This window comes from Cinclus cinclus, chromosome 21 (assembly GCF_963662255.1).
Source record: "Cinclus cinclus chromosome 21, bCinCin1.1, whole genome shotgun sequence".
NCBI lineage: Eukaryota > Metazoa > Chordata > Aves > Passeriformes > Cinclidae > Cinclus > Cinclus cinclus.
This window is the reverse complement of record NC_085066.1, coordinates 4,465,405-4,477,455: the sequence shown is the minus strand read 5'-3', so window position 1 is coordinate 4,477,455 and position 12,051 is coordinate 4,465,405. Positions and strand designations below refer to the sequence as shown.

Sequence of the window (12,051 nt, the reverse complement as noted above, 5' to 3'; positions counted from 1 at the left end):
CCATTCAGTTACATTTCTCTCATCTCCCTTAGATGTACTTCAGTTCTTGCTGTACTTTTTTTAGTTCACAATTTTATGTCACCTCAAATATTTGTCTTTTTCCCCTCCCTCCCTGAACTCAATTTACTGATTTTGTCAGCCCATTTTGTATCACTAGAAGCTCACAGCCAGCTTGCAACCCACTCCATCCCCTCAAAAAAATGAAGGTGGCAAATACATCTTTTTCTCTTCAAACATTCATTATTGAATTGAATATTCCTAATTTTACATCACCAAAGTCATAGCTATTTTTGGCCAAAATACTTATAAGACCAGTAACCTGATGGACCTAATAATTAAAGTACTATTCCTCATTGTTAAAATAAAATAAAAGTTATCAATTCATTCACTCAGTGTTACAGCAACACGGCAACAAAAAAAAATCCACACTTTTCATTACAAACCTGAACCTTCTTTTTGTGCTATGTTAGCAACAGGTGCTCCTAGAAATCAAAACACAGACACATGTACAAGAAAAACAGGGCATTGTGATCCACTTCATTTCCTAAACCACCAAAAATGTGTATGGAGTACAGATAGTGGCAACCTTTAGGCATTTCATCTTTATTGTGGCACAAACCTCCTGATGACCTTGATCCATGTCTGTAGAGCTTTCTGCCTTTACAGGAAGACCCTCTTACCTGTGTACCAATCTGAGCTGCTCATTAGGTGATCAAGTCAAACTCTGATCCATGACAGATGGACACTGCAATGTGCCCTAGCTGGAGACAACCTGGTTTTGTGCTCAGAATGCTGTACCCTCTACTCACCAAGGATTGCTTGCTCCTGGGTTAGCTCCTGGAAGCGTTCCCGCATGTTCTCCAGCTCTACAACAAGACGACGCTCAGATTCCTCTTTCAGGTTTAAGGCCTCTTCTAATGCAGCTTTTTCTGCAACGTAGCCTTCAATAATGCCTGGAAGCCAAGTCAGAATGCAAATAAAGCCATAGATAAACTCATCTATTGGGAAGAAGCAGCTTGAAAACATGAGTAAACAAGTTTTGCCGAACAACGGAAGGTGACATAAAAAGGAAGAAGTAAAATATGATTTATATTTATACTGCAGCTAGGCTTTTGAAGTGTCTTAAGGAATAAAATGTACTAGTTAACATATTCTAAGATGATCAAGGTTTTACAAGGCTGACACATCACAAAGTGTCTCCAAATCTGTAGAATTCAAAAGGGGATCATTAAGCTTTGATGGCCTGGGATGAGCTTACAACATCCTCTGCTAAGGACTGATGTTTGAAGAAACGGAATCTGCAGAAAATAACATCAAATGTTAAATGTAGAGCCCACGAAACCAAGGAAACAGAAAGCACATCATACATACTGGGAGGAACAAGCTCTGAGTAAATGACACTGCAGTCTCACTCAGCTTCCTTTTCTTACCCTCTGCCTTATGAAGCTCTAGTGCCAGCTGGTTCTTGGCCTCACTCTCCTCACTGAGGCACTCCATCAGCTCCTGGTGCTGACTCACCACCTGGGCAGTCTCCCGACTGCGACGGCTGAACTCCTCCTCAAACTGTGCATGGTTTTCATGCATCTTCTCCAGCTGCAAGTGAATCATATCCCCAGCATCAGACCTCTGATGCACATGCAAGGTAATAACACCGCAGACATTTCAACAAAAATCTTCTCTCGTTTTTATTAACATATATGCATTAAGGGCCAAGTTTTGCAAGTTTCATTTTAGTATTAAGCAGACTTGGACCAAAATCTCTGGACACTTTGGTGAATCCTTGTATTCACATACCAGTATTTTTGCCACAAGTCTTGCTTGGGAACATAAGCTTTTTAACTGTGCATAGAAAGAAATACCTCCCTATTGGCTTAGCTTGACACTTCCTGAGCCACTTGAAATTCAAAGCATCCTTACACTTAAATTCTTCAAGAGATTCAGTCACCTCTAATAGACAGTGAAGTTCATGTATCATCAGGACTCCTGGGTACACCACCAGTAAGCAACAGAGTCAGCTGGATCACAGCTGATGAGGGTCACCTAGAACCCAGATCCACCAAGTGCTTTAACTACAAGTTAGCTATGTCTCAGTGGAATCACAATCAATTCATGTGCCTCATTCTAGGAGGGATTTTTGAAGACGGTGAATATACATTTCATACAGACACACATCCCTGGGTTTCACAAAGTACCTTATGAGTAGATTAATTTCAGAGGTATTTTCCCTTCACACCTTCTCCTTAATTAGGGACTTCCTTACCCAACAAACTAATATTTATCACACTAAATTAAATCCTCAGATGCATACAGTGCTTGGGCATCTACCCCAGATGTGCAGCCTACACACTGCAAAACTCAGCATGGAAATACTCAAATTCTTTTATGATACTAAGTGCATCTCCTTTAGTCACAATTAAAGCAGCATATAATTATAAGGACGTTTGCTTGCTGCTATCTTCATATTCCCCAAACATTGAGACATTGGACTGAGTTTTCCTAAACCTGCTTATCAGTCTTGAAAAAGCATCACTATGAAGTGTGATAAAACCCCCTCAAAAAAAACCCCTGGTCTCCTGAAGTTATCAAATTAATTTAAAATCCTAGTTTAAATCTACTGAAGGTGACCGATTTACTGCCTTCCCATAGCATCAGTTAAAGGGTAAATGCACAGACTTAAAAACTGGTTTCGTATTTTCAGTGTTATACAGAAAATCATGGAATGGTTTGGGCTGAAAGGGACCTTTAAAGACCAGCTAGCTCCAAACCCCTGCCATTATCAGGGACATCTCCCACCAGACCAGGCTCTCTGTACAGATTAAAAAGCTTTACTTGTTTAGTTGACTCTGTAACCAGTTCCAAAAGTCTCTCCACTGCAGTGCGCAAACGATGACAAATTTTCAGTATTGCTTCTTCACTTTCACATGCCAATTCTGGCTTTGCAAAAACACTTTCACATAAGTATTGGCTCAACTCAGACACCTCATCATCTCCTGGAGACAGCTGGTTGTATTCTGTGAGAGTTTCATCAAGCAGCTCCTCTGATGAATACAAGGAAGCTATTGAAAAACACAGAGAAGTGACAGCTAGCCACAAAACTGGTCACCCAGATAACTGGTATCAGGCAGTGACACGGTCCTGGTTTTCATCATTACAAGATGAAAACTTGTGACACGTCAACAAGTCAATGTTGAAAAATCGTGATGGTTTTCCACAAGGTTAGGGAATCTTGTGCTACACATCAGGACTTGGAACTCTGCATTCACCAAGTCTATCTTTCCTGCCCTATAATCTATCCAAGCTTTTCTAACAACATTTTAGTAGTTGCACTATTGAAAGACTTAAACTGAGAGAACACTGGTAGACACTATTTTAAGTGTGGACCAACTTTGAAAGACACAAACATTGCAAAAAGATACATTCTCTTTCCATCTTCATCCGTACCAAAGGATATGAAAAGGCAGTTTTCAAGAATATGAACTGACTGCATCCAGGATTTCCTGATTTGTACTCACCTTTTTCTTCTAGGTGATGGTTTTCTTTGGCTTTAAAATACTGCATGAATCCCATTTCTTCCATAATACTCCGAGTTTCTTTAGAATCTCCAGAAGCCAGACTCTCATCAAGGCAAAGACCAATCTTGCTACAGATAAGATCCTCAATAACTACTGTGGCCTTCACCACTTCCATAAGCAGTTTCAAAACATGCTGATAAGATTCACGCAGTTTTTCCCTAGAACAAAAGCACACAGAACATTTGAAAAATTGCACACACTTGATTTGAAAAACACTTTGAACCTACTGTAAACCTGACAGTCTAAAAGTATCTGCCATGGTTGAGCAGTTATCAGTGAAGATCATTCAGATGACTCACAAAAAACAGGTCATTTTTAAAGAGCTGGCACAGCAAAACAGTTTTGTCATCTCCACAGGCAGACGACACTGCAGTCACCAGCACCTCAGCCTTCAATATCTGTGGAAGGACTAGCAAGGAAGATACATCTACTACTAGGTATCAGTGACATCAAAATAACTAGAGAGTGTTCTGGCAGACCTGACAACAAAAGCTCTATTTCTATTTTGAAAATATTTTAGTTTTAAGATTAGCACAAAGCGAGTTTCTGAAAGAGGAGAGAGGAAATTTTAGAAGCTTATTTGCCATGACAGCTTCTCCAATCCATACATCCCCAAGACATATCAAACCAATCCACTCCATCTGAAAGCCTCTTGGTCACAGAACCTCTCTCCAGTTTAGATTTTTCCAAGATTAGAGACAGCAGAAACCCCAAAACACCAAAGTCTTTATCACACTGAAAGAAAAAGAGCAAGGAAAAAACCTAACTTGCTCAATGTCAGAACAGATTGATAATTTTAAAAACCTCGAAATAATTTGCAAAGAAAAGCAATATATCATCCTCCAACACTACTATTTTGAGCTGGCTTAGTTTTGCCTAGTTTTTGATTTCTTTATGGGAAGTGAGAAAACAGGCAAACATAAAAACCCCCAAGCATTATGTAACCAAAGATGAACAAACCTTTCCTCCTTGGACTGCTCAATATCAGACTTCAACAAGGTTACCAAATTTCCTCCCCCTTGGTTTTCCTTGTGCTGCCACTGAAGGAGTGTCTCCAGTTCAGAGTTGGTCTCCCCTATTTCATGCTGTAAAGATGCCACCTTCTCTTCCAGCTGTTGAAATAGTGACAACACAAAGTCAACAATTTTACCTAAACTTTGTTTTATAAACTCTACCTGAAAATTAGTTTCTAGAAAAATTACTTGTCCCCTTATATTTATTTGTTCAGATACCTATACCAGATTAAAACATATGATGACATATAAATAAAAATGTGTATTTGCATGTATATACCCACCCCCAACCTCCAGATTTTGCTGCCAAACAAATTACTGCCATTTTGTTAGAAACTGTCTCATAAGTAAGCTAGCAAATAAGTCAAAATAACTATCTGGGAGAAAACTGCAAAGATAGAAAGGCATTCTGCTCCCATGCCAACATTCTCAACCCTCATCAAGTCCTACAAGGAGAGCTGGAAAGAGTAATGCATTCTCAGAAAATTCTTTGTTACTGTTTCCCTTTAACCTAACATACCACAAGAATTGTGCCTGCAGTCCCTCCATATACACACTGAGACAGGGAGCCCTGTGCTAAAATACAACCCCAAAAGCACATTAAAATCTAGGTTTAAAGTATTTTCTTCACACCTGGGTAATTATTGCTGCCCTTTCCTGCAGCAGGGCTGATAACATCTCTTGTTCCTTTTGGTGAGCAGCCTGTGCCTTCTCCCTCTCCTGAATCAACATCTGCTCCTTGTCATCTAGTGATGCCTTTTTTTCAGCTTCAAATTCATCCTGCATAAATCACATATACTTGGAATTACTGAGAGAAGAAAAAAATACCCAAACACCACCACCATCCTCCAAAAACTCCTCAAATATCCCCTGTATTTTTTCTGTATTCTTCATAAGTACACATTTTGCCTCTCAGAATAACGAGCAGTAACTTATACATTGGCACCTCCAAACAACAAAATTATGCTGAAACTGTGATCAGAATCAAAAATAGTGTGGCCAACAGAACCAGGGCAGTAACTGCCCCTCTCTACTCAGCACTGATGAGACACAATTTTATCTATGAACACCAATACACTCCAGTGTGGTGGCCATCTATATTTTACATTGGCAAGCCAAGAGAACAGTTTTTCCCCATGGCAAGAAGTAAGACTTCAGAGCAGAAGACCTGCAGTCACCTGAGCTGACAAGGATCCTCTGCAGAAGGCTGAGCCAGTCTTTGCCCCATGGTCTAGCACTTAGGAAGGAAAAAATGAGCTGACACAAAGGGGTAGGATGACTTTCCTTGACCTAGGACATGACATTTGTGGAAAATCTCTGAAGCAGCCTGCTTGTTCTCAGAAACACTTAGACAGTATGTCAGAGCACAGAAAGCAATTCTGAATACCTCAAATCTGCTAGGGGAGGCAGAGGGAAGAACCAAGGGAACAGGCTGGCATGAAGACAACTGCACAATCAGCACAGGGGAGTGGGAAGGGAAAGGCTTGTTGTAAAAAAACTGTATCAGCCCACAGCAGAGCTCAGTCTGACACTGCAAAGAGACACAGCCAGTCTCTTCTGGGACAAAACACCAGTCAAGTTCATGAGGCAAAAAACCCTAATTGAATCCATAGACAGCTGTAGCAGCAGAAGAATTAGCCCTGGAAAAGTTTCAACAAAAAGTGAAGTTTCTTGTGTTGTAAATGAAAATTAAGGCAGCATAAGAAAAAAAAAGCAGGGATCATTTCTGGAGTTTCTGTATCACACTCAGTCCAGTGCCAGCTTCTGTGGGCTGAAGGCTGGGGTTCAGCTGGGGACAGCAGTGCCAAATATACCTGCAGCAGCTTTTCAGGAGACACTTGTGCCCTCTGTTTCAAAAGACAGCTGCACCAGCCAGAAAGGGGTCAAACAGTGATCAGGACTACACAGAGGGCCAAAGGCAGGAAACATCTTGAAAATGCTTATCATGATGTTTATCATGGTGACTCAATGAAAGCAGAGACTAACAAGAGTAACAAAGTACCTCCTAGACAAAGAGTTCACTGCCATCACACACTTGGTAAATGCTCCCATAATACTGAATATTTTGCCACATACACACAGTATGTGCAGTAGATGTGGGATGACAGCCCAAGGGCACAGTCTCTGCAGACACCAAGAAGTAAAAGTCTCAAATGACAAACTGAACATGTGCATAAGGAATGCTGCTTAGAGCACGTTTCAGTGATTTTTTTTGTTTTGTTTTGGCTGAAGGACACTTCATATCCAGTTCAGGACTTTAAGACAACCCTGTGATAAAGACAATTGCTCACAGAGCACTGTTTTACTTCCAGCGCTGTTTTTCTAGTTCTAACATCGTGAAGTATGGGAGACATCTCATTCAGACTGCCATTTTAGAGGCTGAAGAACAAAAATATTACACCAATTGCTGTTTTTCAGTGAAACACACTCCCAGTGCATACTCAGAAGTGCATTTTCACCAGAGCCTACCTTGAGCTGTGTGATCTGCTGCTCCAGCAGCACCTCTGACTGACACTTCAGCAGCTCAATCTCCTCCTGGAACTGAAGCTGCTGCTTCAATTTTACCTCCTCAAATTGAGCCAGAAGAGCTGTTCTCACAGATTCTACTTCAGAAGCTGATGCAGAAGCATACAGCTGCAGAAAAGGAAGGAATATAAAATATTTTAGCTGCAGTGTCAGAATTAAGGAAAAAACGAAACCAAACCAAAACCATTAAGCTAAACCAAATCCTGAAGAGTACATTCACAATCCTCAAGGTCACACAGGGTTGCTGTCTATCATCATGCTGAGAATAGAAAAAAGCAGGTTGATAAAAATAGATTAGAAGCAACCAGGCATTAGGTATCAAGTATCTCCTGTATTCATGAGACCATCAGGTGAGACTAACACAACTTAATCTTTCAGGCAGACACCTCCATAAAAGAAATTTAAAAAAAATAAAGAGGAAAGACGGGGGGAGAAACACAAGGAAAGCATATTTTGTTAAGATGTGATTTCCCCTGTTCAAATGGGAGAAAACATTATGCATCTCTAGTTAATGTAACTCTCCTGGGATACAATAGTGAAAGGTTTGAGAGATTTTTGTTCATTTAGGGATTTTTTTCCCACCATTCTCTCTAAGAAGAGTCACTGTAGTCATCAGAATAGACAAATCTTGTTTCTAGGATGATGTGCTTGGAGACTGAGCCACCATTAGAACCTCCCAGGAAACAAATGGAACTTCCTCCCCAGGCCATCTATTCTTCTAAAAGTGATCAAAGAGTTATTCGGAATATTATTACATTTTCAATTTAGTAAGGGAAAAAACAAAAGATAATAATATTTTAACTTAATGTGTTCTGTGATTATAGCTGGATAAAGCTCACTTTGTTTGTGACTTTTCCTACTATATGAGTGCAATATATAACACTAGTGCCTGCTTTCTTCTACAGATTGTATTCTCTTATTATTGGCACTACTAAAAAAAATTCAAAAACCATCATCTATATATATATATAAAAATATCAAAACTATCTGTGTATCTATACAGCCTTATTTATAAGCTTAATAAACCTGAATTTACTTTATGATAGAACATGGATTGTTTTGGGTTTAGATATTAGCAGCATTCTGACCTCTTGCTCATGTTCATGCTGTGCTTTTAGTTTCTCCAGTTGTTCTTCCAACTCTCTGGAGTACTCTTCCTTATATTTCCTAATATCTGCCTCATGAAGATTCTGAAGCTCTTGGAGTGCTTTCCTGTGCTTTTCCTCCATCTGCAACACTTCCTGACTTAACAGATCCAGAGCCAGACGTTTTTCTTCTTCCAGCAGCTGCCTTTGATTTCGAAGAGCTGTGTTCACATCATCCTGTGTAAGAATTAATTAAAAAAGGGGCAGGGGGAAAAAAAGTAAATACAAATATCTTTGCAACCCATTTGTCAAGCACATATTCTGCTGTATAAAAGCTTGCAAAGTAAACAGGAGCAATATTGTTTCATGAAGGATGAACATACATACATATACATGCTCTCTAAAACATTTTAATTGGTTTATTTTTTCTTATCTAGTATAATTTTTTGTAAACTCTTACTTATTCAGAAAAATCCTTAGATTCCTAGAGACTTAGATTCCTGGCTTAACCTCCAGAATTGCATTTACTTTGGTCTAATCACTTTCTGAAGAATTAGCCAATAGCTCTACTGGGGAGAGTAGTTTGAGCCACAAAATGGAGATGCTCCAACCTTAAATACATTAAAAAAACCCCTAATTTCTACCTTTTCCAAAATTGATATAGAAGACTCATTAGACTGAGCATTTGGGGCAGGAAGCAACAGATGGATTTAATTTTCAGCCAGAGTTTCTTGTTTCAGTTCATAAAATGGCCACACACAAATGCATCAGTGCTGGCACAAAGAGGTGGTGAAAATATCCCCTGAGAACAAAGGAAAAGGTGATCCCACACAATGTGTCATCTCCTATGCCAGGTTTTCTTTCTAACTCACCTTATGAGCTTCTTCTGCTTCAAGAGCCATGGTTTTAAGCTTTTCCATATTAACAGTAGCTAGCTCAATTTTCAAATTATTTAGGGAAAGCTGAAGTTCTTCGGCATGCTTTAATTTCAGCATCTCAATCTGCTGAAGCAGTTGTACCTGATGCATCTTATCCTGCTCTTGGAGCTGCTCCTTGTGCTGCAGCTGGAGCTTCTCCAGAGCCTGATTGTGCTCATCTCTTACAGTCTGAATTTCAGATAAGTAGGAGGACTCCAAGGAATCCAGATTGGATAAGTGTTTAACCTCCAGCTCATCGATTTGGGCCTGATGCTTTGCCTGTAGTTCAGCAACACAGCTTTCAAGATGAAGCTGCTGTTTACTTTCCAGTGTAGATTTAAGTGTCTCAATTTCAGCTTGATGTTTTGCCTGAAAATCAGCTGTTAGAGACAAAATCTGCTGCTTATGCTTCTCCTGTAACTGCTGACTTTGGAGTTCCAGTTCATCCACATGTTTCTTTTTCAGCTTTTGGAGAAGAATCTCTTGGTCCATTGTGAATTTCTGAGTCATTGCTTTGTGTTCCTCCATAAACCTGTATTATTTCCAAGAAAATTAGGAGACTATTGTCAAAAAAAGCCACTGTTTTTTTAAATAATTGAGCTAATAAATAATAACCCAAGGAAAATAAATAGACCTCACTTAGCCTCCACAAGTTTTACTTATGTTTCAAATACAGAACTAAACTCAAAGCAAACTATAACAGTGATTTCATAGCCACATAATTAAAGGTTCTTGCAATGTCACTTGGGAGTATCTGGTTATTACTAGAAAAACTGGCACCCCTGTTAACTTAAAAATACAGAGCACCATGTTTGAGAAATTCTGCCATGACAGTATCTCATGGTGTCCACATTGCTAAATCTCAAATGTGTTGTCTGCAAATAAATGAACTGTCATAACAAATACCTCTAAAAATATCTGGTAAAGGCAGACATAAAACCACTGTGGAGGTGTATGTGGGATACTCGGGGGCTCCTCCAAAGCCAGCTGAGTTCTCCTTAAAGCAGAAGATTTAGTATCTGAAGTACTGCCATTTACTGCAATCAGTAACTACAGTATTTTTGCATGCAGATACCAAAACTGAAAAAAAACAAGCAGTTAACTAAAAGTTAAGCTGCTTCTTTCAGTGTTTCCTTATAGTAATTAGCTCTCCTGTATTGTTCTGTGAACATATTTCTGGGGAGGGAAGAAGGGATAAATTTGAAGCAATACATGCAAATACCAACATGTGGTTGTTTACTTCCCTTAATTCATTTGAAACAACAGGTGAAGGAAGAGGAAGAAAAACAGTAGGTTCCAGGCATCTAACCAGCACTGAAGAAAACCAAAGGAGGCCACATCAACCTCAGCATTCAATGGTTAGCACAAACTTCATTCACCAGGAAAACTTGTTTAGATTCATTTGAATAGTTTAAAAACATTTTGAGAATTTTTCCACTTACAGATGCTACCACACTTCTCTTTGAAGGCTGGTATATGATTTCCAGCTGTGCCATACTCTTAGCAGGCAAAACATGACTACACTTTATTTTACTTACTAGACTAGATGGAATGATTTTAACATGAGGCAAATTCTCCAGCAGATCCCAACAGACAACACTGCTGCTCCCTGGGACAGCAAGCTTCACATATGTCAGCCAGATAGTGCCATCAAGTGACTATCTTGCACTATCACTCATTAAAGTAAGACAAAGCAACTCTAAAAATGGGAGGGGAAAGGGAAAATTACTTGTTTTGTGCTTCCAGGAGTTTCAGTGCACATTCTTCCTGCAGGCAGAGCGTGGCCTTTTCCATTTCTTTTGCCATGAGGGCTTTGGCTGCCTCCAGGTCAGCTTCATATTCCTGCTGGGCTTTCTGCACAGCCTGGGCACCTGCAAGGCTGTCCTCCAGCTGCTGCAAGTTGTTTTGCTGCTCCTTCACCAGCTTCTCCAGCTCTAGAATTTTAGCAGCTTGGTGATCTTGAAGTTGAATCATTTCAGCTTCACGGAGTTCAAACTGGTTTTGTAAGTTCTGCTTCTCAGATTCTGCTCTGGTTTGCAGCTCTATTTGCAATAGTGATAACTTCTCTTCTGCTAGGATTCTCTGGGCCTCACTTTCACATTGCCATTTCTTCTCTTTTTCTTTGTACATATTCTCTATTTTCTGGACTTCTTCTCTTAATTCATTTTTGTGATCCTCAGCAATTTTATATTTTACCTGTGAAGACAATTGTTTAAAAGAATAAACCACCGAAACCAAGCTGAAGTGCATGAAGTAAACACTCTCAGACATTTAAGGTCTTGGAAAGGTTAAGTTCTTGTAGGGAAGTAACCCTTCCTAATGAAAGTAAGGCTGAAATGACAATTTACAAACTGACATGCATTAAATTCAATGCATTATTACGAACTGAGTTATGAAGACAAGACAAAATTAAGGCAGAACTCTAGCATTAATATGGTACTCTATGTTGATTTCTCTTGAGGCCACTTATCTTCTTTTCAGGAGTTCAACTTATACAGCTGTGGGCAACTTAGGTGTTTATATTAGGCATGAATAAAAAATACCTTTTAAACTTCTCCTTTTAAAAGCCACGTAAAAAGCATGTAGCATGAAAACAGAAGCCAAAGCAGCAAATGATTGCTCAGTGACAGAAGGCAAAATAAAGACTGGCTTTCTCCATCAGTTTCTAAGCCTGGAAAAGGATACACATATCCATGGCTTTTTAAAAAGGGTGGAAATGAGGACTTAATAAATAAGAGCTTCACCCATCTAATTCTCATAAGCATTCAAATATGCAACAATTTAAGCAATGAATTTACGTTTATCCTCAGATAGAACAGCTGATTTTACATATAAGAGTGACAGTATGGTTGTCTCAACTCTAAGACTGAGAGGTACAAGAGTTACACCAAAAGAGAAGTGTATTCCAGAATTTGTGTCTAACCCTGCAGGTCCATTT

At 39.4% G+C, this 12,051-nt stretch overlaps 1 protein-coding gene across 1 annotated transcript in view; it reads right to left on the bottom strand.

Moving 5' to 3' along the window:
- Positions 1-12,051, bottom strand: part of PCNT (pericentrin) — a 69,433-nt gene that overhangs the window by 33,876 nt on the left and 23,506 nt on the right. Inside the window, exons 20-29 of the mRNA XM_062506669.1 lie at positions 10,843-11,309; positions 9,069-9,645; positions 8,200-8,433; positions 7,055-7,219; positions 5,219-5,365; positions 4,533-4,684; positions 3,513-3,730; positions 2,830-3,056; positions 1,431-1,593; positions 810-953 (exon numbers count right to left, since the gene is read on the bottom strand). Coding sequence (XP_062362653.1) covers positions 810-953; positions 1,431-1,593; positions 2,830-3,056; positions 3,513-3,730; positions 4,533-4,684; positions 5,219-5,365; positions 7,055-7,219; positions 8,200-8,433; positions 9,069-9,645; positions 10,843-11,309 — 2,494 coding nt within the window. The remainder of the gene's footprint in view (positions 1-809; positions 954-1,430; positions 1,594-2,829; positions 3,057-3,512; positions 3,731-4,532; positions 4,685-5,218; positions 5,366-7,054; positions 7,220-8,199; positions 8,434-9,068; positions 9,646-10,842; positions 11,310-12,051) is intronic.